The sequence below is a fragment of the Lathamus discolor genome, chromosome Z (assembly GCF_037157495.1).
Source record: "Lathamus discolor isolate bLatDis1 chromosome Z, bLatDis1.hap1, whole genome shotgun sequence".
In the NCBI taxonomy this organism is placed as follows: domain Eukaryota; kingdom Metazoa; phylum Chordata; class Aves; order Psittaciformes; family Psittacidae; genus Lathamus; species Lathamus discolor.
In genome coordinates, this window is record NC_088909.1 from 35,858,343 (window position 1) to 35,886,328 (window position 27,986).

The 27,986-nt window shown below is 41.1% G+C and overlaps 1 protein-coding gene across 2 annotated transcripts in view; it reads right to left on the bottom strand.

The window, feature by feature from the left end:
- SHB (SH2 domain containing adaptor protein B) overlaps positions 1-27,986 on the bottom strand; it is a 59,670-nt gene that overhangs the window by 12,077 nt on the left and 19,607 nt on the right. For both annotated transcript variants that reach the window (XM_065663519.1, XM_065663518.1), the window contains exons 3-5: positions 11,530-11,745; positions 4,634-4,805; positions 2,564-2,683 (exon numbers count right to left, since the gene is read on the bottom strand). In XM_065663519.1, coding sequence (XP_065519591.1) covers positions 2,564-2,683; positions 4,634-4,805; positions 11,530-11,745 — 508 coding nt within the window. The remainder of the gene's footprint in view (positions 1-2,563; positions 2,684-4,633; positions 4,806-11,529; positions 11,746-27,986) is intronic.

Consider the following 27,986-nt stretch of genomic DNA (forward strand, 5'->3'; position numbering starts at 1 on the left):
TTAAGGATTGGAACCCTTGTCCCTTTTGATTAACCAACAATGAACCAGAAAAGTGCAGCGGTGATAGAATCAGAACTGGCTTCAGTATTCAGCAATCCAGCACCACAAACCATCTTTCCTGACCCAAAAACCTGTCATAATCCAATTGTTACAGCCCAACGTCATGGACTCAATGAACTCAACAAACCTCTATAAGGGCAGTCCAGGGACTATAGGAATGATATCTCTGTGTGTGTACGTGTACATACAGACAGGGTGCTGACTGACAGAGCTGAACATGAGCCAGCTTGTGCCCAGGCAGCCAAGAAGGCCAAAGGCATCCTGGTCTGTATCAGCAACAGTGTGGTCAGCAGGGCCAGGGCAGTGATCATCCCCCTGTACTGGGCACTGGTGAGGCCGCACCTTGAATCCTGTGTTCACTTCTGGGCCCCTCACTACAAGAGAGACATTGAGGTGCTGGAGCAGGTACAGAGAAGAGCAAGGGAGCTGGTGCAGGGCCTGGAGCACAAGTGTGATGGGGAACGGCTGAGGGAACTGGAGGGGTTTAGTCTGGAGAAGAGAAGGCTCAGGGGGACCTTATTGCTCTCTACAACTGCCTGAAAGGAGGATGGAACCAGGAGATGGCTGGTCTCTGCTCCCAGGGAACAAACAATAGGACAAGTGGAAACGGCCTCAAGCTGTGCCAGGGGAGGTTTACTGGATACTGGGGACAATTTCTTCCCTGAAACGGTGGTCAGGCATTGGAACAGGCTGCCCAGGGCAGTAGTGGAATCACCATCCCTGGAAGTATTCACAAACCATGTAGACAAGACCTTTAGTGACTTGGTTTAGTGGTGGCCTTGGCAGTGCTGGGGCAACAGCTGGACTTGAGGATCTTGAAGGTCTTTTCTAACCTGGCTGATTCTATGACTAAAAAGAGTCTTATATTCAGTTGGTATTATCACAAACACTGCGATGAGGCACGGGCACACAACTCCAACAGTGCTCATGCCAGGAACCCAATGCCTGCAGCTCCTTTATGATTTTTTTAAAAGAGAAGTCCAGTTGCATATCCTACTCATATCCTCGTGATCATCATGGAAATTAACTGCCTGCCAATGACATCAGGCAGCAACTAAAGTCTACAACTGAATATTTGAGCAGCACTTTTCTGTAAACAGAAACAATTTTACTTCCAGCAGTGGTGTCACCACTATGAAGTGGGCTATACACATCCTCAGTACGATCTGAAGAGGGGATGGATGGTTGCCATGATTAACTCTGCCAACCACCCCATGCACACCTTGTTTAAGCACTTCGATACAACCCATACATCTGTGCTGGTGAAATGGGTCTTCTATATGTCACTCAAAAATGAAGCACAGGAAAGTGTAAGAAGCCACCTGAACACTGGCTCGGCCAATTCAGTGAAGTCAACAAAACTGAAAGAACACAGAGGCTTGAAATCTCTTTGACCATCATACAGCACATGCACTTCTACTCAATCCAAAATGGAGATACAAACCCAATCTGGAATTCACTTGTTTAGACCGGCAGACTAAACCAAGGTAGAGTAGATGTGGCCCCTTATTTCTAAGGAACTTATGAATGTAAAAAGGATTAGGTATATATATATATATATATATGTATGTGGAGGTGTATATATATATATGTATATATATATGTGGAGGTATATACCTTTCACCATCATCCCCAGGAAGGAAAATGTGTCTCCAAAACAGACCTATTAAGAAACCATGTAAAAGCCAAACTGGCAGGAGTAATGCTAGCAAAAAAATCAAACAGGCTTGTGTCTCAGACCTACCTGGAAGGGTAGGTTCCACATCAGACCCTATCCTGTAACAAGGAAAGAAAAGGAAACAATTCTCTTTGAAGATGTACAGCCTATATGAAGGGGAAGGGGCTTTTTGCTCTCCTGCATGGAGTGCCTGTAAACTTCCTCTGCTGGAAATGCAAGTGAACTTATGTCCCTGCCCTTGGCAGAAGGGTTGGACTAGATGATCTTTGAAGGCTCTTTCCAACCCAAACCATCCTATTACATGTTTAAGCCAACATCTGTAATGTATCCTAATCAGCCTAAGGTAGGTGTAGCAAGTTCAAAGCAGCACTGAGACTAGAACAATGATCATTTCCTAATTCTGTATATCTTTCATTATTGATCCTGGGCTTTTTACTTTCAAGAATTGTAGCAATACTGTACAGCTGTAGCCCAGTAAACCATACAAAGCTTTCCTTCCATGTATGAAGCAAAAGAAATGAAATCCCCAAACAATACAGTTGCTTATTCACCCTGAAGCAAAAACAGCACATTCATTTCGTTAAATAAGCACCAATGAAGACTAAAAATCTCTTAACTTCCCCAAATTGCAAGGTCCTAATTCAGTGATTGTCACTATATATCACACACACTGACAGTCTCAAACTCACTGGGTGCCCTTCTCAGCTGAACCACTGTAGCAAAAGACTGGATCATTTTCTACTCTTGTACCAGAAGAGTTATAGCTTATAAATTAAGTTTATTATTTATTATATTACATTTATTTTTTTACTGATAAGTACTTACTTCAGTGAAAGAGAATAGTCATGCTTGCTTGTTTGACTATTTCTTACAAGGTAGCTACACTCTTTACATAAACGTAACAGGTTTTCTGCATCCGTCCGACTGATTGCTCCATGATACCATCTAGGAAAAAGCAGAGAGATTAATACACACATTCCAACTCATACTCCTTTCACTACTTCTTTTCTTTAAGGTATGAATAATGGTTACTATCACATGGATATCTTTTACATCCGTATTATGAATTAACACACATTAGTTGCATTATTGGTGATATATCAATATTTCAAATAATATACAAAAGAACAAAAAGAAATTAAACAAAGGCAAACAAAAAGAAAACTGCACCTGATGAATATGAAAGTTAACAGTGGAAAACATTTGTGAAAATAAATCTTTGAGAAAGAAGAAAAATGAAGCGTGAAGAACTATAATGAAGACACTTGTTCTAAATAGAGCTGTGACAAATCAGAGCACTTTAAGTAAATCTCTGGTGGATCTGTGGAGTGGGTGTAATCAATTCAGGGAAGAAAGGAACTGGGGAGAGAAGAGGTAGGTCCTTCACTAAACTGAGTGCTGCAAAGAACCTTCTCAGCACATGCTGCTCTGCACCAGCAATTAAAATCTCACAGTCACCGTAGTGAACGCTGACCCTTCTCTCAAGTTTCCAGAGCAATGTAATGTGCCTGGTCCTGCACTGGGTCAGTCACACCTCTGAGGAAGATCTGTCCCTTCCTGCAGTTGCCAAATGCACTTTGAAGCACAATGTGACACTACCATGACTGCTTAATCAGGGTAATGCTTACATCAGGAATGGTTGCTATGTGTTACTATCAGGAATTGTCACTGGCCTTGGGCAAAAAGTTTTTTTTTTTTCCATTTGTTGTAATTTTATTTATCTGCTAAATTTACTTCAGTATAATAAGTTATTACAGCTCATATAATGCACAACACTACTCTGTTTTTGAATTGGTCAGAGCAAAACAGGAAGTCATCAGGTCTTGTACATAAGGCTGGGAGGGATTCACTTTCAAGAACACAATAGAAACAGCAGAATATACTTTCTTCTTTTCAGTGTTATTGAGGAATTGGCACAAATTCATTCAGCTCTCCTGGATCCAAGAGTTACTAAGTTCATAGTTACATTTTTCTTAATCACAACTAAACAACTAAAAATATTTTCTTGATATATTATTACACCTTGGTATTTCTCCCTGTTTGGGAAACTTGCTAATCTACTTGTCTACTTGCATGCTCAGGAACAAAGTATTCTCACAAAAAACACATTCACATCAAGACACGACTTCTTCGCTTTTCTGTGTGAATCCATTGGCTTCACAGTGCTCAGAAATATCAGTGTAACCTGTGCAAATTGGTCCACAAAAATATTTTTTATTTTATTTGTGTAACAGAGGATCCTGGCACCTTCTGTGAGGCTGCACCTTTGGTATAACATAGTACAGTGGGTCATTCCATCACACAAGCCAGTCTGTACAGGTGGTTCAAGGAAGGGTAACCATATGGCAGGACAGAGGACACCTTTGTGGATATCAGACATTCACTGCGGGGAATTCCTCCAGAACTTGAGTTTGGAGCTGACAGAACTGCCTCTAAATACCACCCTCAAGCTTGACACCACCAGAGTTGAAATGCCTCTTTTCGGAAGGCTTTGTAAGTGGTCTCATCAGTCTCCCCATGGAGCAGTATTAGAGACAGAAGGAAGGTACATCTGAGGCACTAGAAACATACTATGCAGCCACAAAGATATGGAATCTGTATAGCTTTAAAACATAATTTTTATATAGGTGATATGCATCTGTTTTCGCTAATGCAATGTAATCAACACAGTTGAAAGTGGAATAATTGCACATTCTTGGCAGACAAATTTAACTGTCCCTGAGATGAATTTCCTGCTTAAAAGTATTTTGTCTCCCACAGAAGTTAATCACAGGATTAACAGGAATAGTTTTTTCCACTAATACGGGAAACTGGAGGGGGATCTAGACAGGAAGATCTGGGACACTTGCTGCTTCTGTAATTGGGGAGGCAAAGAGCTAGAGAGCAATTACTTACATCTGCTTTTCCAGTTGAATAGTTGGATCTATTCTCTCTCCCAGGATCCCACAAAACTCTGGACTGCCATGTTTGATGGGTTTAAAGCCTCCTCCAGGTGCTCTTAACTGCCTGTGCTGGTCATTGGAGGGAGAAGAAGATGCTTGTAGTTTCTCACTTCCATTAAACTGGGCTGCAAGATACACAATAATTACCTCTCCAAGCAAGGTTAACAAGGACCAGAATAGTTGTAGCACTTAGAGAGGTTTCACACTTCCCAGCGAGAATCAGTGGGCACCCAAAAGCATTGGGATGTAGCGGTTTATCCACAAACTTTTGTAAAGGTGTTTCTAACTATGCAAAATTGAGTCCTAAAACTCTTCTGCCTTTCCAACAGCAAAATCCACATTTTCCAACAGCAAAATCCACACTCTTCCAAACCTTGTTACAATAACTAGGGCTTAACTTAGCATTTGATACTTTCCAAGAGATGATACTGTTAAGCAAGTAATAGAAACAAAGATCGGCTCCTGCCCTAACTACAGTAACAAACAAGTGAGAACATCCCGAATCCTGCTCGCCTCAGTGGAATCATCCCAATTATCCTAACCCATCTAACATCCACATAGCAGCAATGAATTAAAAGTGTATCTGCTTATACAAAATGGGCACAAAACGGGCACAAAACTTTTGTTTTGAAACATTAGGGTACAAAGTGACAAAAAAGGAAAATAGCATTTATTAGTCTCTTTCACAAGCTATATTATTCCAGGAAAACCAAAATAACTTGCTTTCCAAATCTAATTTTTAGAGCACTACAACATCTATAGCAAAGCACATACTAATGAGGAGGCGCTGGCACAGGTTGCCAAAAAAAGCCATGGCTGCCCCATCCCTGGCAGTGCTCAAGGCCAGGTTGGGTAGGGCTTGGAGCAACCTGGTCTAGAGGAAGGTGTCCCTGCCCGCAAACTGGGTGATCAGAAGATCCTTTCCAACCCACATCATTCTGTGATTCTATGTCAGCATCCTCATTCTACACTTAATACACTTATAGATACTACATATCTATGTAATTTCAAAAAATTAAAGACAGAATATTGACAGAAACCGTGAAAGGAGTTACCCACACCATCTTCCTTATTTTTGCTGCCTTCTATGGTTTGCTGCTTCATCAAAAACCAACACTCTAAGCTGCAGATGAATCAGGAGGCAATCAACAAAATGTGCACAAACACACACAATGCAACCAGCTCCCTTACGAGTTTCAAGACCTGTGAGCTTCAAGATCAGAGAAAATGGTACAAAGACAACAGCATGTTGTAGATCTCATGCATTTACACAGCCTCTTAGGCATGTGGCTGTAGTACTTATTGTTTTAACATGACACTATACCACAGGAAGATAGCTGTAATGCTCAAAAACATAATGCATACAAAATAGAGGTATATTGGATGCCTTCCTTATGGGGCTTAGGACGCTTCCAAATTTTCTATTCAGAGAAAGTAGGCACAAATTATTGCAAAAATTGGATTAATGTATTTCATCATATTCTGAAGTATGCATGGCAGAAATATACTTGTTATTTCTTAAAATGGTAACTCAGATTTAACCTCATTACCTGGGTAGTAAAGCCGATCAGCATAACAAGGAGAAACATTGCATGTGTGTACTTGCCAGTGACATATATGAACAGCACTATTATTTCAGCTGTAAGAAAACCACCTGGATATAGTCTGTGAACTCTGTGAAAACTGGTGAACTTAATGTCAGCTTCTGACCAGCCAACATCTTTCACACCAAAAAACTCAGTTCATAGGACACACATGAAACTCAGCTTCATAAACAGCAATATCTTTATAACACAATGGTTAAAAGTAGGATCTGTTCTCCAAAAAGAGCACAAAGTTAAATTTCAGATGCTTTTGAATGTTTTCTCTGTCTGAAAAGCTCAGGCATATCTCAGAACTCTTGCCCTTTCATGTATTTTTTTTTGGCGGTGGGTGTGGTGGAGAAAGAATTAAATTGGCAGGAAGAAGGAGTCTGAAAGGGATATCCAGGCAGATTAAACTGACAAGTGTGATATCCAGTCAGGCACCAACCCATGCAATGCTGTTATCAGGGCTGAGTATAGTCCCTTTTTAACCAAAGCTACAGTATATACAATGAAGGTTCAGAAGCTTGGCTACATGTAGAGGGAAATATAAAGTTTTTCACTGATGTAGTACTTCTGTTTATATAGCCATTGCAGTTATGGAACTGAGTGCATACCTGACCCTTCCTCACAGTTCACGTGGCCTCTCTTCCCCCACCCTGCAGCTGGTGCCATGCTCCTCTATTGGTGGACTCACGCCTGAAATTCTCTGCTTCAAGTGCCAAGGTCCTAGGCTTTCCGTACAACAGCAGTTTTCAAGGAGCTCATGATCAGTGCTGAAAACTAGTACCACATGGCCCTCTTTGTAACAGAGGCTCACTTATTTTGTAAAGCAATACCCAAGACAGGATTTACAGATTTTTGCTTTACCCAAAGGTTTGCTGTCCCATATGACAACCTGGAAAGGCCTCATTGGTTCATTTGGGAGTCAGTGTCAACCTGACATTCCTGAACTGGTCTCTCGCTTCCCATGCAGACTGATGTACCACAAAACTACTTCATGCATGCTACTTTGCCAGCCTCAGCTCTTCTAGGTAAACTAGCTTGCCCAGCTCAGCAAGAGGTCTAACAAGACCTGCCCAATTCCCATAAAAGCCTTCAAAACCACATTTCAGCTTCAGCTGTACAGCCTCCAAGGAAATAAAACCAAATTTGTTTGTTAAAGAACTCAAGCTTCCGGCAGTCAAAATGCTGCACTCCAGCTTTGCTACACAGACAGAAATCTTTCAGCACTACAGTTAACAGCAGAAGTCCCTGGGGAAGGCTGTACATAGCTTGCTCCACAATGTCCGCATGATGCCAGCCCCAGCAACAGTGCTTAGGAGTCACAGAGAAGACATGCTGCCCCCTATGGTCTTTTATTCAGTCCAAAGGCTTTACTTACTCTCTCATTTTCAAACAAAATATTCTTTGTTCTCAAGTATCTTTAACCCAAAATCATCCAAGAACACACACAAGAATGGCTGAACACGCCTCCAGCCAAGCAAACACTGAACAGATTGGCAAAAAATAACTGGAAGCATTTCAGCTGAGTCAGCAAGAATTAACTGTTCAGCCTCTTTGCAGCTGTTCAACTGCAATCTGTAGTCACTGTAGCCCAGACATTCTCATGGCATCTGGCCTAGCCCGAAGGTCTAGAAGAATGGGTATGAATAAGGAAGCACAACATTCTTCTTCTTTGTGGGCAGAAATGCACACACAGCTAATAGGAAAGGGTCTGGGGTGATAGGGAGTAGGTGTCTGAAGGTGGGAGAAATCTCAAGATGTAAGAAGGTAACAGAGTGCCAACAAGTGTCAGCTAGAAAGATGAATGAGACTAAACAAAGATGGAATTCTGTGGGACATAAGAGAGGGTAAAAGATGACCACAAACAAAAGAAAGACGGACAAGAAGCAGATGTGGCAGAGAGAAAACGGTGAAAACTTTCCAGAATCTGGAATGGAGAGTAGAGAAATTCCCTGGAAAAAAATGTAGAGAGCAGCCTATGACCTACTGCAAATAGACTGACTGTGGCTCTGCACAGCCCCTATATGTGCTCTGAAAAACTTTTTGGTCCTTTCAGGTAGCAGACACCCTACCTCTACAATAGAGTTACTGTTGACTATGTTGATGCACATTAAGGCTTATCTTTCAGAGGCTGGAGGCTGCACATATGCCTTCATCTAGGCAAAGGCAGCACTCCTGCCATCCTAGGGACACATGAAAAGGCTTGGAAATGTGAACTGGGGCAGACATCAGTGCTATAGCATAAATCCAAAGCAGAAGGCTTTACACACACACACCAGACCGATATTCAGCATCTGCAAAAAAAGCTATTATGGCATTGGAAACCTGGTGATAGGTGTCTCTGATTAGCCTATCTTGACACACAACAGATTATCCCAAATCATAGCCAGGATCTGACAGCCAGGCAATCTCCCAGCACAAGCCCAGCAAAGGGGTTGAGTGAGCTCAGACAAGCCTGAGCCAAAGCCTGTTTCCACCAGGCAGAGCTCAGCAGCAGAACTGTGTAACATACTAGAAGCCAAACAAGCAGGTTAGACTTCTGTATTAAAAGTTCATGCTCTTTAGGGAGAGACTACTTTACCTGCACAGCATCCAATAGAACTGGATGCTGGTTTAATTCCAGCCTTGAAAGAACTGTCAGCATATGCTTAATGGGAAAGTGTCTGAGCCTGGAACTCTGCAAGATTATTAACAGCTCGCATGCCAGAGGAAACCATGCTGCCAGAAAGTAGAAATCATTTTTCTCTAACCTTCTCTTCTGTTCCATAGGAGCCCAACAAGGGGAAAGGGAATGCTGAACAAGAAGTTTCTTTTTAAGCAGCTGCTTTAGTTTCATCCTTTTGTCTCTCCCACCCACATTTCACAGGATGGATACTGCAGATATCAGCTTGGCTTGGCAACAAACCCAAATCAACCACAACCTGAAGATGTAAGAACAAACGAAGCAGAGAGGCAGAATCAGTCTCACAACAGATCGCCACAACACTACTCCACTGTGCTAAAAAGAACCACATTTCTGTCATCCACATCCACCTACCCATTAGGGGAACAGGTCAGAAACACTCAAAAAGGGTACAGTCATAAGAAACTCTGTTTACAGAAGAGTGGCCCTTTGTAGCTGTGGAGAGAAGTCAGTTTTCATTTCTGCAGTGTGGCAATATCATGGCACATGGAACTGCAAAATCATGGAATAGCTCAAGTGGAAAGGGCCTGTGGCAGGTGTCCAACCCAATCTGCTCCAGGCAGGGTCTGCTATATGATCGTATCAGGTTGTTCCAAACTTTATCCAGTCCTCCCTTCACACAGGATGAAAAAATCTGAAGATAGAGATTGTAAGGACTTTCTGGGCAATTTGTTCCAATGCTTGACTGTCCTTGCAGAGGAAAAAAAAATTTCCAGTATTGAGTCAGAACCTCTCCTGATTCAACATATGTCTCATTTTCCCATCACACCTGCTCATTTGTGAAGAATCTGGCTCCACTTTCTCGAAGTTCTCCTCATAGGCATTGGAAAGTTGATACTACATCCCCTCAAAACTTTCTCTTCTACAGGCTAAGCAAGTCCAGTTCTCGCCATACATTTAGTCCCCGTTCCCCCGGGACTCCTTAACCCCTATCAGCAAAGCTGGAACCCAGCAAGACAGCCAGTCTTCAGTCCGTACCATTGCAGGGAGTTAGTCTGCTCCACATGCAGGTGTTGAGTCTGTCCTGGTTGCATTTTGTAGGCTTGTTGTCACAGCCCATTTCTCCGGTCTGTCCAGGTCCCTCTGAATGACAGCTCTGCACACACCCCCTCCCCATTTGATATCATTCCAAACTTGATGAGGTGCATTCCCTCTCCTCGTCCTTTAGGTTACTGATAAAGATGCTAAACACGAAGAGTTCCAGAACAGATCCCCTGAAGAATCATACTTCTAACCAAACTCTGGGAAGAATATGAATCACTAAGCACTATCCTCTGAGGTCAGTGACCCTGACAGGTTTTCATGCATCTAGTAGTCCACCCTTCTAGGCTACAGCATTCCAAATCAGCTAGCACAGCTGATGCTACAGCACAGCATGCTGCAGGCTGAAGTTTGACATAGATGACACTTACTGCTCTCTTTCTATTAATAGATCTAGCAGTTTCAATGCAGAAAGCAAACAGGTTTGTCAAGCAGGATTTACCCAGGATAAATGCATGCTGACTACTAATCATTGCTCTCAGGATTCTTCCATGCTCCCTCCCAGAATCACATCTCTTTTTCTTCCCTCCTCATCCCCACAACCATCACCACATACAACTCTCCTTTCTAAACTTTCTGCCAAGCTAACTCCTAAAAAGGATGGGGAACAACCTTGATCCTAGACACAGCTTTTCACAAGAACATGCTACTGAGGAGAAAATCATAGAGCATGTATGACTCTAGCACCCTACAAGAGCACCCTGGAACATAGTCAGACCAACTGATACAGCTGGGCTTTGCTGGGCACACACAGGCTGTTTGAAAGAAAAAGCCCTGGAATCACATATTCACTGAACGAAGACCCCACAACCATTCCTGCAAAGCAACAAAAGGAAAAGCAAATAAAAGAAAGAAGAGCAGTTTAACCAACACCAAGCACAGACATTCACAGAGACAGAAAACGTCTTTTGTCATATCTCCCTGATTGACAAGTTCTGATATGGGAGAACTTCAGCAGTTCAAAGGGATTAATCCAAAACCAAGTTCTACATTAAATCATAGAATCATTTAAGTTGGAAAAGACCTTTAAGACCATCCAGTCCAACCATTAATCTAGCATATCCAAAGAAATGCTTGCAATTATAACGAAAATACTCTAAATACCAAGAAACTAATCACTGAGTAAAAGTATGTTACTGCATGCATGTTACTCCACTATTTTTTTGTCCTGACCCTTTAAGAATTGCCCCACAATTTCAGGATTTTGGAAAGCAACTCCCTTGTCTTAGAGCCACTGAAGAATGAACACTATATACATCACACCCATTAAAATTGGGGTAGGGGCAAGGAGTGCTGACGTGATTGACAACAGGTCAGTTGAAGAACCATACAAAAGGTCCACATTCCTGCAACAGGTAAAGAATTGAGACTACCCACATTTGCTTTCCAGAGATTCCTGCACATACATACACACACACACACACACACACACAGAGACACACACTAGAAGAGCAGAAACACTTTAATTCTCCCAAGGCAAGTACATATACTATGAGTGTGAGAGAGAACTTCCTGGTTGGGTTCTAGGAAACCTACCTGCCAGAGCTGGGATGGTGACTTTGTTCCACTCCCATGGCTGATCATATTCATCTGCAGGCCTGTCATCATCCTGTGGCAATTTGCTTTCTCGTAAACGGTGACTCACCACACTTTCAGAATCAGATTCCACACCACTGCCTTCTGGTTCATAGGGCGTGTCATAGAGCTGCATGGTTTTTTGATGGGACTTCATGCCTTCCTGCTTCTGAAACTCTGTTGGCAAGAAAGAAAATTGCGTCAGCATCACTGCTAACCATGCCTTATCATTACACTCAGTAGTTCCAGAGCATTCAACTTCCATCCAGTTCTTAATAGCCATATAATTATACAGATGGCAAGCTTGCACAAGACTCCAAACTCTACACTTGGTAACTGGCTGGAAGCAAGTTTTCTCTGGCTAACAACTGTAGTACACACAGTACCATGCCTCTAACAACTTTCCCTAGCTTGCATAAGAGCCAGATTACAGGAAGCACACTATCCCTGGCAGTGTGTGTAAAGCACACTTACAAGGAACTGTAATCTGAACCTGCAGAACAGAAATTCGTGTATGCCGTTAAATCTTTAAGAGAAGATCCTTCACGGGTGCAATTCGAAGATATAAAGATCACAAAAAAATAAATACCACCGTACAATACGCTAATAAAAAATTCTTTGCAGTTACCTCTACAGAATATCAGCAAAAAATTACTAGGACTAGAGTAAGAACAGAATACCAGCAGAAACTAAGCTAGAACTAGAGTAAGAACACTAAACAAAAGCACTGGCAACTAGAGCTTAGCTCACATTGTATTAAAAAACATGTATTTCTGTAAACTAACACTGATCTTATGAAAAATAAACATGTTGAAACTTCATAAAAAGAAACAATATACTGCCCTCATGAATACAGCAAACCAGAAACAGGGTTTTGTAAGGGGAAGCACAGCTAGTAAATCAAGGGGCAAGCTGTCAGGCCTTCACGCTGGCCCCAAGAAGATTACACCCTCGTAGTAGGACCCTACCAAAAGGTGGGTCCTATCTATGAGTAGTCTGCACACTCCCTAAAAGTAGTGTGCAAGGAGCAAGCTAGTTTATAGAATTGGAAAGAAGCCAGTGCAGAGCTACCAAGAGAGCAAGGTCCAAGGGTCTATGACAAGAAGAGATGGTTTTGTTATTCTGGTAAGGAGAAGGCCAAGAGGGGGATGTGACAGCAGCTCTCAGCTGCCTGCGGAGCAGTCAGAGCCCTTCTTGTGCATTGTCAGAATATGCCATACAGAGAAACAGACCTAAGATGTAGCTTGAGAGATCCAAGTGGAACATTTGGGGAACCTTCCTCCACTGGTCTGTAGCACAACCCTAGGATAGGTCATCATGCAGGTCATGGGAGGAGTCTCTATTCTTTGGGGTTTGCAGAGCCTTGACTAGACAAACCCAGGGTCACTCCATCTACTGACAAAATTGGACATAGTGGATGATAGACCAGATGGCTGTGCCCTCATCTAGAAGGACCCGGAGATACTGGAAAATTGCTAACTGGATGAAAAGCAGCTCAGCAGAGAACTCTGGGCTCCTCTATGACAGCAAGTTGAACATGAGCCAGCAATGCACCCTTAAGGTAAAGAGGGCCTGTACTAACCTGGGCTGCATTAGGATAAACGTTGAAAGCAGGTCAAGGGAGGTGATTCTTCCCTTCTACTCAGCATTGGTGAGGACACACCTGGACTGTTCTCACGTCCCCAGTGCAAGATAGGCATAGACATACTGGAGCAAGTCCAGCAAAGGTCTATGAAGCTGATATATGACTGGAGTGTTTTTCTTATGAGGAGAGCCTGAGACCTGAGACTGGTCAGCCTGGAGAAGGTAAGTTTCAGTGTGGACCTTGTCAATATAAATACCCAATGGCAGAGAGAGAAGATGGATGGCAAAGCCAAGTGACAGGACAAACAGCAAATCAAAGTACATGAAATTCCATCTGAACACAAGAAAACAACTTCTTGCTGTGATAATGGTCAAACATTGAAACAGGTTGCCTGGAGAGTCTTCATATGCAAGACTTGACTGAATGTCCTCATGGGCAACCTGTTTCAGCTGACCCTGACTGAATATGGTTTTCTATTAGATGATATCACAGGGAGAAGGAAGACAGCTTTTAACCCACAAACCTAAGTAAAGATTTAGAGCTGTTCTTTTCATTCCTGTAACAAAATTCATTCATCAATTCATCTATCAGCATGAATATTACAACCAAGTAATTTCTAATTCCTCCAAACCATTTCAAAAGTACTGTGAAATGCCTACAATACTGAAAACAATATGAAAGAGTACCCTTATTATTTGGAAAAAAACAAAAAACCAAAAAGCTTATACAGTACAAATATAGTAAACTTGATGCAACATACACCAAAACCAATGGTGTAAATTCAAGCAAGATAGGTCATGATAATTCCTAGTTATGAATGACAACCACATTACCACCTTTCAATACAAGCAAAACCTAGAAAACGGTATCTTAAAGGGCAACTTATTTGAAAAAAGTGCTTTAAACCTTTTTAATTAAAACACAGTCTTTGCCTTTCACCTATCTTTTGGAAAGAATTTTGCTGAAGGAAAAAATGATGCATTAAGAAAAACCTATACTAGAAAGGATACACAGCCAAGACTCTCTCGGATAAATTCTCCAGGATAAAAAGATATTTTTCTCTTTCTTTTAAAGTCAGAAACATGGTATGTATCTGATTTTCAGTACTGTGAAGCCAGCCACTGATACACCAGGAAATCTGCATTTCTGAGAAAGAAAAGCCACAGTCCTACTAAATCAGAGACTTTACAGAAAGGACCAAAGCACCAGACTACACAGGAAAAATTACCTGTAAATAGAAGGTGGTATGCTACTGATTCATAATTCATGCTCAATTAGAAAAACCAAAAATACTTGATCCTAAAGCAGAAAAGTTTCTCTAGGCAAAACTAAAACTTAGGGAGAGCGAAGAAGTGGAAGAAGGAGAATGTATCTACACGCATATATAAAAATATATGTGTGCATACATATACACACTTACACATACTTACACACATCCTTTTTTAAAAAGCTTCCTAAAAATTTGCTTGAAACTCCATTTTTTTTTACGTAATACATTGGAAGAGTATTTATAAAATTTAATTTTAATAGAAGTAAAAACACCAATAGCTGCTTTCAGTAACAGACAACAATGCTCAATCTGCACCACAAGCATTACAGACAGACAGTTCAATGCAGACTTGATATCTGAGAATTAGATAGTTGAAAGCAACAGAATATTTGTGATGAAGCATTTCTCATGGTTTTCATGCAATCTCTAATCAATGACAGCTCTAAGTGCTGAAACAGTCTGGAATGGCCAGGGAGCCTGAAACTGTGACAATAACACTTTTTTTTTCATTATTTTTCACTTTTATTAATTGTATCTTTTGAATTCTTACTGCTGACACAGAAGAGTACATGTTTATGCGTTTTATACATACAGAATTATGCTCAATGAATTATTTAGCTACTAGAAGAAGTAACTAAGGTTTTGAAGTAACTTTTTTGCTAGCCAGCTGAAAGACCCTCACAAATAATTCTTTTTCTCACAGATTAGCAGTTATAACAGGATCAGGCTCCAGCGTAAAATCAAGAACCTGACAAGCAAGATACAGGAACTGAGACACCTGGGAACACAAGATTATAAGGTACAAGACTGAATTTGACATTCTTCTTCCTGTTTGATGAACAATTCTGACAAACACGTACAGAACCGAAAAAGCTCCGCAGGGGAGCAGTTAACCTCATGATAACTTTCCAGCAACCACACTAAACCTCTTAATAGTCTCAAATAATTCAGCAGCATTACTCATAGATGCACTGCATTCCTCAGTTGAGTTTGGAGTAAATTAGGTAAGGTATCAAGAAAACAGAACAGCTAAAAAGCCAACAAAGGAAACTCTGAATACAGTAATATTTGCTTCTATAACACAGTAGGTGAGCTTCTACAGCTTTCCTTCCAAGAGGAAGCAAGACAACAAAACAACCAGATTCTTCCACAGCATACAGATGCCAAGAGATACTTCCTTCATCTCAAACTAAAACATGCAGTAAAAAGAGGTCAAACAAGGTAATTGCACTCTTAAAAAAAATCCTGTTTTTCCAAATCAAGAATGCCCATAAGTTTCATCAGGGAGTAATAAACTTAATGCTATTTTACAGCCCTTTTGCAACATTTCTTTGGATGAAATATGATACAAGCAACATGTAGGAGTGCTGCAACAATTGTGTAGGGAATTTCAGATACAGAAAGATTCTCTCAACTTAAGTACTCAACTTAATTTTGTTTTCCTGTCTGGTGAAAGACACTGAGCTATAAACTTTGTTGGGCAATTTGGGAAGTAAAGGCAGGCTCCTGCATCACAGTAGAAACACATCTTTCTTGTCTACATCCAACATGCAGAAAGAGTCTTAGCCTGCAAGAGACAAAGTACTAAGTCATACAAATCCCTTGATGTTTATAACCTCCTCTGTTCTACTGGAAAAGCTTTTAAACATTTTACCGGCAAGGAGTTCACAGCATCTGTGGTAACACAGGCATATTATTTTCTTTATCACTCGAACAGCAACCAGTAATTTATGCATGCTCCACTGTGAAATAGATTTATAATGTAATTAGATACAGACACATTAACTAAACAAGTGCAGCACAATAAAGCTATTTTGTCAGATTCCGAAGTGTACTGACCCACACATACCAGCTGTGGTATGCAACTGCGATAAAACAGACCCATCTCCACTTCAGCTACAGATTCCAGGGCTGGTGCAGGATTTAAAATACTAGTCCTACTACCTCCTCTGCTGCTTTCCCCTACCAACAAACCCTATCCTAGTGAGACAAATCTGACTACGAAGGTAACATGCTGGGAACAGTACTGACATGTAAGACCAACTTTTGAAAACCTAGCATTTACAGGAGCCCCTGAATGAAAGTACAATGACTCTTCCAGGTCATTTGTGCATGCACTTAACTTGGCTCCTTTCTGAAGGAAGCCCAGCACATTGCTTGGTCATTTAACACACGTTAATGTGTAAACACAGTGCTGGAATAGGATTGTACAAAGCACAGCTGTCAGCTTTAAGAATTTATGCAGGTCTCATACAGATGGCTGTTGCTTCACTAAAGTCCTCTTCCCAGAGGTCAGATCATTTAAACAGCTTCAATCCTAGTGACCTGGATTTAGTTTCCTGCTAACCACATGAAAAATGCAGCCTCCTATCAACTACACAATATGCAAAACTATAACCAACCTGGAGCAAATACCACTGTGATCCTATTTTCACTTAGTGCATTTACATCATTCTAATCTATAAGATAATTCCAGCTGCAAGGATCTTAGTGTTGAACAAACTTTATCTGGAAATCACAGATCTTTCTGGTATCAAGTTTTCAAGGCACACAAATAAACCAAACATTTGTCATCAGAAAGACCTGGATGTTTAATTAAAGCAAGCAAACAACAATCCCCTGCTGGAGCTCACTATTTGCATGTTGTTCTCCTGTATAAACAAAATGCCTCAGAAAGAGGGAGTGTTTCAGCTGTTAGGGAATAGGCTAATCTGTCTTCAACTAGGATAGTCAGAGCAAAGTTAAGAGCAGCACAACTTCTGAAATGTGGTTTCAAATATTTCATATTCAAGAGCCCCAGAGTCTGCAAAGTGCTTGGAGGACTTGCTGCAGCATGCTGGTTTTTTACAGATAAGCCTAGGATAACTAGAAGAGCATCACATTAAAAATATAAATGAAATGAAACTAAACTAAACTAAACCAAACCAAACCATAAAGCCTGTTCGTGGACTACAGCCACTTGTATTCCTAGTACTCTTACACAGCATTGAAAATCTGTAAATAGAAACTCGGGAAGGATCAGAGTTACCCTGAGGTACTGGTGAATACCTGATGCATCTCCCCAGATATTACCCTGACAGACTGATCATCTCTAGCAGAAGGCAACACCAGAGCAAGGTCTGAACATAGAAAGCCAAGTCTCATATGGAATTATTCTTGCTGTCTATCAGGGAATAGGTCTTGCTGAACTCACCCAAACCTCTGCTCTCCACATGCTCTGCTCTTGAGGCTTCCAATGGAGAGCCACAGAATCATCAAGTAGCTGCAGTAAAGGGCAGTGAGCTGTTTGCATAGAGTCTATGGGTAGGCTACAAATGAATCAAAAACTCATCACTTTGCCAGAGGCAAAAGCAGATGCTAATGCAAAGATCACCCCGACACAAGCATATTTGTTCCCACTGAATCCATTTCCTCTCCCTCTCCATAAAGAGGCCAGAAATACTTAGCCAACTACTTATTTATTCCAAGCCTCACCATCAATGTTTCTTTTCACCATCTTGGCCAAGAAAACCTGGAAACATTTTAGAAGTCATGCTGCAGAATTCTCATTGTACTAGTGCAAAGACTATTCACCACAGAAGCTAAGTTTTACCTCTGCTCAAATTTCACCTCAGTCCACCAGAAGTCAAGCTGCTTTCTGCTCAGCTTCAAGGTCCAGCTGGATGCCTCCAACTGCTGGGACACAAGAGAACACCAATAATATTCCAATATCAGGGAAGGTTGTTTTCCTTTGAGACTGCAGCAACTGTCTCCCAATTCCAGATTTTGCTGCAGGAAAGCTGGATATGAGACAATCTTCCATCATTTTTTGCTTCTGAACAGAAGCCAAGTGACTCAGAAATGAGCCACTTTCCAGGAATGAATGACAGACATTTGTTTCCCTGCCTTGGTGTAAGAGTTCGGCATAATCTCTTGATGTGAAAAGCAATGTCTTGGAAACAGTCTGCATCATGGAAATCTTACTGAAGTCCAAGTATGATTCACAACCCCAGGAAGAAGCTTTCAAACCAACTTTACATTCCAACAATCCTGATAAAGAAAGGCTATTAAGCCAGTCAGAGCAAGGGCAGGAGGGAAGAAGTCCCTTTATGAGAAGTATCAATAAATCAGCAAGAAAAAACATTATTATCTTACACAGAACACATGTGCTGAGCTAAAATAAACAAGCAAGCACACTCTGACGAAGAGAACAGGACATAAAAGTTTTTTTCCAGAGGAGGGAAGGGGCAGGGAAAATGAGCAGGGGATGTTGGTGGCATTGAGAGGCAGATTAAAAAAATACAAAACACATGGGAAGAAAACAAAATCTTGGTAGATTTGAGGTGGTGCTGCTTCTAAAGGACATGAAAACTGTCCTTGGAGACATATTTCCTTTATGGCAGAGGCAAAGAAATAAAAAAGTTCCCTGAAAGCACAAGTTTATTCTACAAAGCCTTTCCTCCTCAACACCTAATGTCCTGTTAAATAAAGCAGTGATTAAACATTATAACTGCCATCTTAGAATTCCTTATTTCTGCAGATTTTACCTCTTCAGAGGTGCTTTGATGCTGCTTAGCTACTTACTCCTTACAAGCTTCTCCAAAAGACATATAAGAGATTAGCACTAGCAAAATCATTTCTCCGAAAGAGACATTCTAACATCAAAATGGTAGCTATTTTAAACAAGCTAACACTCTCCAGTATCAGGACAGAGAAGCTTGCAGCGTATATAACTATTATTTCCTGCAGTTATTGCTAGTCATGGCTGCTACTGATGCTCACAATGTCCTTGACAGCTCACTTCAGGCACACAACTTTATCTCTTCAAAGGAATCACCTTAAGAGGCAAAAGGAGTGGAAGAAGAACCCATTGATAATGTAAATGCCATTCAACGCTTACAGAGATAAAAGGTTTCCTTGAATCTTGTCTGCTTGTGAGAGTGTCTGCTTACTGAAAGCTTACTCAAAATCACTGAATGAGATAAGCACTGATCAAAAAACATTTTTAGTGAGTATAAATATTTATCTGCATTTATACATGCAAGATAATATTGCAAGGGGCATCTAGATGTGAGAAAATTGAGTTTATCAAAACCAAGATAAAATATTCAACTATTTCCCTTACAGCCAGAGGTTTAAGTTCAATAAGAATTACCCAGAGAAGTTATCTTCTCTGCACATAACTAACTTTAAACATGGCCTTACCTGAGATGGGGAAGGGGCAGAGAAGAAGGTGAAGTGGACAGAGGTTTCCCTCCAGACTTAATTGCCTTCTCATACATACTGGGGAAGAAAACACATACAGGAAAAACATACAGCATACTGAGATAGTAGACTCATGTAGCCAAAAGAGGTGCCATGTCTGATTTAACAAAGCCAGATGAAATGTGCTCTTACCTTCTTCTAGCCACCTGCTAGCATTCCCCCTAGAGTACAAGGCAGGGAGAAAGACTGTTGCCTAAAAACTCCTAAAATAGACTTCTTCCACAGACTACATGGTGACTATACGGTGAAAAGCAACCAGACATTTGAAATGTACATTGTTTCTAAAGAAACATCTAGGCTGTGAATGAATGTGAAACTGTGATTAAAAAGTCAAAGAGCTCAAAATATAGCCTGAAGCTTCTCTGATGACTAATGCCCATCATTTTATCTTTGTTAGTAATTTTTCAGAAAAATGTCATGAAAACAAAGAGAAATCAAAGCTTTGGAAGTGATATCTGATGCACATACAAGATGTATTTCCCCTTTGACCAGTATTCCAGCAAGAGCAGGCACTAGCAGTACTCTGTTTCATCCTCTGGCAGGACTTAAAAGCCACAGAGCATCTGCATGCTAGAACATCTGTTCTTTTCCCATTCACTGCAAGTTGCTACAGTGACTGTCTGCAATTTTGCAAATGGTAAATTGCAAGAAACAGTTTGCAATTTTACTCACTTTGACTTGCTTTCCCAAGGAAAGTGCTGTCCTAGTTGCAGTCTTTCTGTTCTGACACTTCAGTCGATCTACTGGCACAATCTAGGAATTCTGATCAGTACCTAAGTACCTTAACGAAGACTAACCACCATCTGTTGGATGTGTAGACATGAAAGATAGTATACATTTGCTGTTCAGGTCTGAAGACAAAAGAGTTTAATTTAGAATTCTGCCTCCACATAAGTAGCACAAGGAAGCTGCTCAGTTGTCATCACATCCAGTCACAGATTTTGCTTTCCACAATCCAAGGCTTCGCATGAAATTATACACAGCTGATTGCTATCACAGAAGAAGTGACAGCGATATGAACACTGGAATTGCTAGTAAAATATTTCATCTTATCCCCTTGCCCTATGATCCCTTACTCATTGAGTTAGCTCGGCAACTGATTGACAGAAGGAGCAACTATTACCTAGAATTTGTAAGACTTCAAATACCCTATGCTGACCTGTTCAGCTGCTAATATTCAGTACCTTGCACTTGTTTGCAGATTTGTCTGCAATTACTATGCTATTCAGTCAAACCCCACATAGATATTGATTCTTAGTTGAAAGTCCTCTTACAGAGTAATCTTTTAGTAATGCAGTATTGTTTTTTAATGTATGCAGCTATTGATAATATGCTTTAAAATATACAGTCTATCAGGTCATCACTCAAAAGTATTTATGCTTAAACAGATATCTAACAACAGCAAACAAATCTGCCTAGCATTCAGCAAAACATCATTAAGAACAGACCTTACTGTTCTGGACAGCAAACCACAGTCATGCAAACACTGTAAATCAGTTCTCCCCTTCTTGCAACACAAGTATCACAAATCATGAAGAGTTATATAAGTTCATTTCAGTCATAATCTTGATGCATACAAATGAGTTAACACTTTCTCTCAAGTTTTCGTTACACTCTTATTTTCCAATATGCATCTTTAAACTACTAACCAATGATATGCGGATTGACCCCACAACTCATTAAAGTTGTAAAGTAGGTATGTTTTTTATTCAGCGCTGAGGTGCATGGGTCTAGTTCCTCCAAAGTATGCACACCCAGGGTCGTTTTTCCCTCTACATTTATTCTCTTAAGGTCAACCCTCTGTATCACCGATGTGCTTGCAAACACTTCCAATGCACAAAACCCCACCCAAAGGGACAATAGCGTAAAGCTGGGGTCTTTTGCTGGGTGTTTTGTTCTTTTTTCAAAAAAAGAAAGATACAGAATTATTCTTTTTTTTTTTTTTTTTTTTTTTAAGAAAAGAAAAATTGTACGGAGATGCTGTCTGTTGATATGCTCTATATTCTACCACAACGCCAAGTTTTCTCAGTGACAGTGCATTTCACAACCAAATGAAAGGGCAATAATAAGTGTTAGTTGGCCTAACATACAAAAGCAATGGTGTATCTGAAATACACCAATTTTTTCCCCTTTATCTCCCTCTTGCCTTTCTATTTCAATTGAGACAGCAGCACGGACACCTTCTAGCCCACCTCAGGCTGCATTACAGCCATGACAGCTGCTGCAGGACTTGCTGAGGAAAAGTTTGAGGGCTCAGCTATGCCATCACACTTTCCTGCCTTGCAGCCCACCCCAGCCATGTGCAACTGTTTGACAAACCATATAAGAGCTACAACAGTGCAAGAGCCACAAAACCTATTGCTTCTTCACATAGGTTTTCAAACTATCCATCCTGCAGAAAATGAATGCAGAACTCAGAGCAAGCCCAGAGTTCCTCCAGGCAAGTTTCCCTATTTCCCCCTAGTTTGCCTGGTTTGTTCTCAATTGCTAGTCTGACCTACGACAGTGTCAGTTTTGCATACCTACATCCTGCCTCATAAAACCAAGCTGTATACTTCCTCTTCCACTCCTAAGCCACCAGCATGTGAAATTCAGAAAGGAAGAACCAAGAGCAAGCTCAGATGAAGACTGAGTATTTCCATCCTAGTTTTGTGCACACTGATACTGCTCAAGAAATTCTGTCACAGTAGGACAACACAGTCAGTCAGCAAGCATAAACACACTGTAGGGTTCCTAGGTCTTTGCTTGGGTAGGGATGACAGAAAGAAATGAACATATCAGCACACCAACACACACCAAAACAGACAAGACTTACCTGACCCCATCCAGAAAGGCAGGCTGCTCCTGCAGAAAACAGCCTCTAATAGTTTAAACATAGTTTAAATATAGTTTAAAAATAGTTTAAACAACCCAAGTAACGAACCACTAAGTTTGCATAGGCATTTGAGCTCCTCCAAAACAGCACTTTAAAGCAATGTTCTTCGCAGACAGAAACAAGAGAAGGAGAGAAGCTGTATATTGTTGCCAGCCTACATAAAACGCATAGAGCACAAAAGAAGTTGTGTTTCTGGCCACTTTCCACTGAAGTTTTAAGCTCGTTTTACGACACTGTTGTGAAACCATATTAAAACGCTTGTAAACTGATGTAGCAGGATGTTCAGTCTCTGTGGCAAGCACAGAACAGGCTGAATCTTCAAATCTGTGGCAGGAACACACGCCCTAACAAAAGCCCTGACAAAGCCTACAGAAGCTTTTCCCCATGGACAAAAACCCAGGAGAGTTTCCCACATGAATAGTTCTTGTCCTACCTGTGTGATGGAGGTCAGCAGGTACAAAGGCAAGGAAGTTGGGTCCTGAGCCCTTGGGGTCTACAAGACCATGTCTGACCACAGCTCAGATTTGACCAGGGTATAAATGGAGCCCTGCTGGAGAGCCGTTTGGAACCGCTCCTCCTCGGAGCAGGAAGCCTGCAGCAGGTGATTCCCCTCTTGAGTCAGCATGCTGTCCCAGGAAACTCCTTGAGGTTGGGAGCCCTCTCTTTCTTAGGTGAGGCATTTTGGATCATTGGCCACAAAATTTTAAGAGTCAGCAGTGAAGTGACAAAACCATGTGACATCCAGAATCAGTAGTTCATGTTGGTGAAGCTTTAATTGAGTTTGAACAATAAATTTTGGTTAGCCTCAATTTTATTGGTTCGGTGTCAGACTCTCATTTATTTTTAAGGATAAGAAAAATCTCCTCTGGTTTGGGTTATGAAACAAAACAAAGATGCAGGAGAAACTATAGCTACCATATTACAGCTGATGTCAGAAACCTTTACTTAAGGTTTCAGTCATGTTTTGCCACTAGAGTCTTTCAGATTTTGGATGCAAAGTCAGCAGGCAAAAATTCTATCCATTTACTAGCAGGCTAAGCACAATGAAGATGACAAAATATCACAGTTGAAAGGGTGCCTTGTTCCTTCCAAGAAGTATGATGTTTGCTTCATCACATGCTTAACTAATACTTACTGTACCATCTTATAGGATCATAGAATAGTTAGAGTTGGAAAGGGTCATAAGATCATCCAGTTCGAGCCACCCTGCCATGAGCAGGGATGTCTCAAACTAAACCGTGTTGCCCAAGGTGGTGTCCAACCTGGCTTGGAACACTGCTAGGGATGGAGCATTCACCACTTCTTTGGGCAACCTGTTCCAGTGCCTCAACACCCTCACAGTAAAAAGCTTCCTTATATCTACCTTAAACTTCCCGTGTTTAAGTTTGAACCTGTTACCCCTTGTCCTGTTGCTACAGTCCCTGATGGAGAGCCCCTCTCCTCAGCATCCTTGTAGGCCCTCTTCAGGTACTGGAAGGCTGCTATGAGGTCTCCGCGCAGCCTTCTCTTCTCCAGGCTGAACAGCTCCAACTTTCTCAGCCTGTCTTTATACAAGAGGTGCTCCAGTCCCCTGATCATCCTCATGACCTTCTCTGGACTTGTTCCAACAGTTCCATGTCCTTTTTATGTTGAGGACACCAGAACTACACACAGTACTGCAAGTGGGGTCTCACAAGAGCAAAGGGCCAGGATCAACTCCTTCAACCTGCTGGTCATGGATGATCCTTTTGGTGCAGCCCAGGATACAGTTGGCTTTCTGAACTGCAAATGCACACTGAAGCCGGCTCACATTAAGTTTCTCATTGACTAACACCCCCGAGTCCTTATTGGAGTTTACTTAACTTTTTGTTCTGTATAGAGAAAAAAACAAACTGATCAGAGTAAAAGAAAATATAATATTGAAAGGATGATTGAGAAAGTACTCCTGAAAAAAAAAACAACCCAACATACATATCTTCCCAAGCTGCTGATTCTTCACATAAGAAATCCCTTCTATTCTGCTTTTGAACAATATTGCAGAAGAACAACTAATTTTACAGTTACCCAGTTGTACAGACTGGAGAAGAAATGCTCATGTTTTATTTTCACTCATTTGTAAGCAAGTATGCACCATTCAGAGCGGTTAGCACTGCCTTAATATTAAACATTAGAGAGAATGCCTAAATTATTGTAGGGGAGGAGAAAGATTTAAACATAGAGGAATGATATTCATTTTATGCACAACTGGTTTCCACCCCTAGTTGGGCACCTAGTTATAGCAACCATAACACAACACAGTCTCTCCCAGTATAAGTAAGACTCTATGCATTCTGGCCTTATCTTCTCAACACACACTGATGAGGTGCAAATTGCCCCACAAAGACAGGAAGAGAAGTACTGATAATCCTGGCAACTCAGCATGGATCTGAAGTGATATAGCTTCACAGCACATGTGAGATCTATTGCTGCACTCAGAAGGTAAGGATTTATGTGAATGCAGATTCAGCATTATTTCAAACATGCTTCTATTCATGTACATCAGACCTAATGCAAAGGAAGAAGTCCTCTTCTATAATTGTCTGTAGACAACTTTTTTAAATCATTAATGAATGAAATTTCTGTCCAAATTTCTAACGAAGGAATAAACAACTTGAAATAGATGCTGAAGCCCAGGAAGTTTTTAACTAACATGATATCTAGCATTTTTTAAAGAAGGGGCATAGCTGTTCAGAAAATACGTTCTTGCTTCTCTTGGCCTGCAGGGAATTCTGCACTACAATCAGGCTAGAAACAGGTGAGGGCCAAGCTCACACAGTAACACTATCAGTATGCTCCAAACGGTGGGTATATTCAGGATGCCGACATCTCCTTCTTTGTCATGTATAGGAAGAGCTCCCAAGATATCCAGTGCAGTCCTTTAAAAAACTCCCAACATGCAAAAAGCCATCCTGTAACCAGTCAAGAGCTTACTTCTGTGTGTTACTACTGAACTTTATCTCTCACTCAGTGGCCCTCCACATTGCAAACAACAAGTTGAGAGCACATTGAGATGGCAAAAGAACAAGAAAGACAGAATGAAGCATAGGTCATTGTAGAACGAACCTTTTGCTTGTAACCAAGTGACCTGGACCCCAGGTGTACTCTATAATAATGATAAACAACAGAACTCTTCAGTTAATGTTTAGGGAAAACAGAACCAACTAAGGAGCTGGCAAATGGACAACAAGGCTGGCCAACTCCAAAGTTCAGCCAAAGGATGAAGTGATGAAGAGGAAGCTGATGAAGAAACAACCACCAGGGGTCCCAAAGACAACTACCACATTACTGTGCGCATGTGGGAAGAATTTTCTAGAGATATGATGTAATGCATAAGTAACTTCATGGATATGCATATAATGTAATGAATATGCATGTTTAATAATTATCTAGTCACAGCTTGTTTGGTGCTCAAGCAGGACACGCGTGGAGGAGCTATACCCTGTGTCTCCCAGGGCTGCAACAAAGAATACCTGCTTGTCAACTTAAAACTTTGTTGGCGAGTTCTTGGAGTTTTTCTAGAAATCAACATACATATCTAGTTTTCAAAGAGTAAAGAGTTACCTTGCATTTTTCCCCACATTTTTTAAAGAAAAAAAAAAATAAAAATCTTGTTCTGCTAGAATGACCAGCATATAGTCTTATTCACACCATCTGGTAACAGGACAACGAACATAAGAGTTTTAGCCCGGAACCCATAATACCGTATGAGATGGACTGATGACGGATAAATTCCCATTTTGGGTTGATTTCTGTCATGGCAAGCCTAGTGTTAGGTCCTTAAATAGAATCTAGAATTGAAACACACAAAAATGCAGGAACAAGAGAAGAAGATTAAAGTATTTTGAAAATCATGCCAGCTGTTGAGCTTAGTGACCATAAACACTGCCTCTTCTGTGGTGGTTACAGCTGTTTGCCATGTTCAGATGGCAAACCTTGATCGGTCACTACAGTGCTTAAAGATCACAGGTGGCATGCTAGGCTCACTGACCCTCAATAGGCCAAAAACGTTTTTTCTAAACATCCCATGCTGTACGTGCTAATCTATGCAGCCTAATATTTATAAAAGTAATTCGCATTGCTCTTTTCACATCGCAGTGGTAAACTAGGCACCGACAAGCAATATGTCAGAAGTCACATGGAAAAGGATTTTACAAGAACTGACTCACCACCATGGTGCTGTAGTGACTATTCAGATGAAGTTACATGTCTGAACAAATAACAGCTTCTCCAGTTACAAGGGAAACTGACACCCAAGACCTTTTGAAGTAGATGCAGGTTCATGGGAATGCCGTTTTCCCCACACTCCCAGCATTTCTGTGATAGCTTGAAGCAAGACAAAGCTACTGCTCCCAGCATGTCCATGGGGAGCTCCCAGTTAAGGCAGATGCACTGCTTTTGCTAGGCTGCCAGTCATGTGTTGGAGATTCCATCATGATTCAGGCATAGACTCTTACTGCAGTCCCTAGAAAGTAACAGTAAAGTGCAGGAAGCAGTTTGCTCTTCTAGCAGTGCTTGCTCCTAAAGAGAAGTCTTAGTTTTCTGCATCTAGCAGTCAAAGCACAAAATCCCTAAATGTGAGGGAATTAATCTTGCTCACCAGTGTTTTACTGCATAGTCAGGATGAAGTTTACAGAGACAGAATGATAAATACACAGAAAAAGAATTAAAAAAGGAGGATGTTAATGCTGTGAGACTTTGAACAAAGCTATGAAATTCCCTTTGGAATTCTCTCCAATATCCCCCTTGCTTAACCTCAAAAAAGCTACTGTTGATAGAATCTTCATATTTATTAAGGACCATCTGGATGGAGGCTCTGCCCTTCCTCATTAAGCACTTCCTTTAGTTTATGTTCACTTCTGCTGATAGTGCAGATATGTCACCACCCAAGTTGATGAATGCATTGAAGAACAGAAAGGACTATGATCCAAATCCTCTAGAGCATCCCTAGAAATAATTCCCAGCTCTTCAGGTCCAGCACACAGATCCCTGTAGTGTACCAGTCTTGCTTTTCAGACTAAAGCCAAAACATGGCTTTGTACCAGCTACTAGGAAGAAAAATAACTCTGTTCCAGTTGAAACCAGGACAACCAGTCTCTTGCCCCTGGAGCATGTACTCATTTGTTCAGTCCGTCTTACATAGACCAGGCTCGTAGGAAGAAGACTGTCTTGATTTGGTATTTGATTGCAAATGTTTCATGCAGTCTGTGAACTTTACTTTATTCCTTCTGAGAGGCAGACACACCTGGAAGAGCTGTGCCAACACAGTGTTATGGGCACTACCACTCTGGCCTGACATTATCTCGACTGTTCAAATGCAGCATCTCCAGCCACTACTCCTCTGGGAATCTCTCTCAAGCATGATGTATCTCCTATACCTGATCCAAGCAATGATGCTTGGTTACATACTTGGTAACAGGCCTGCTCCT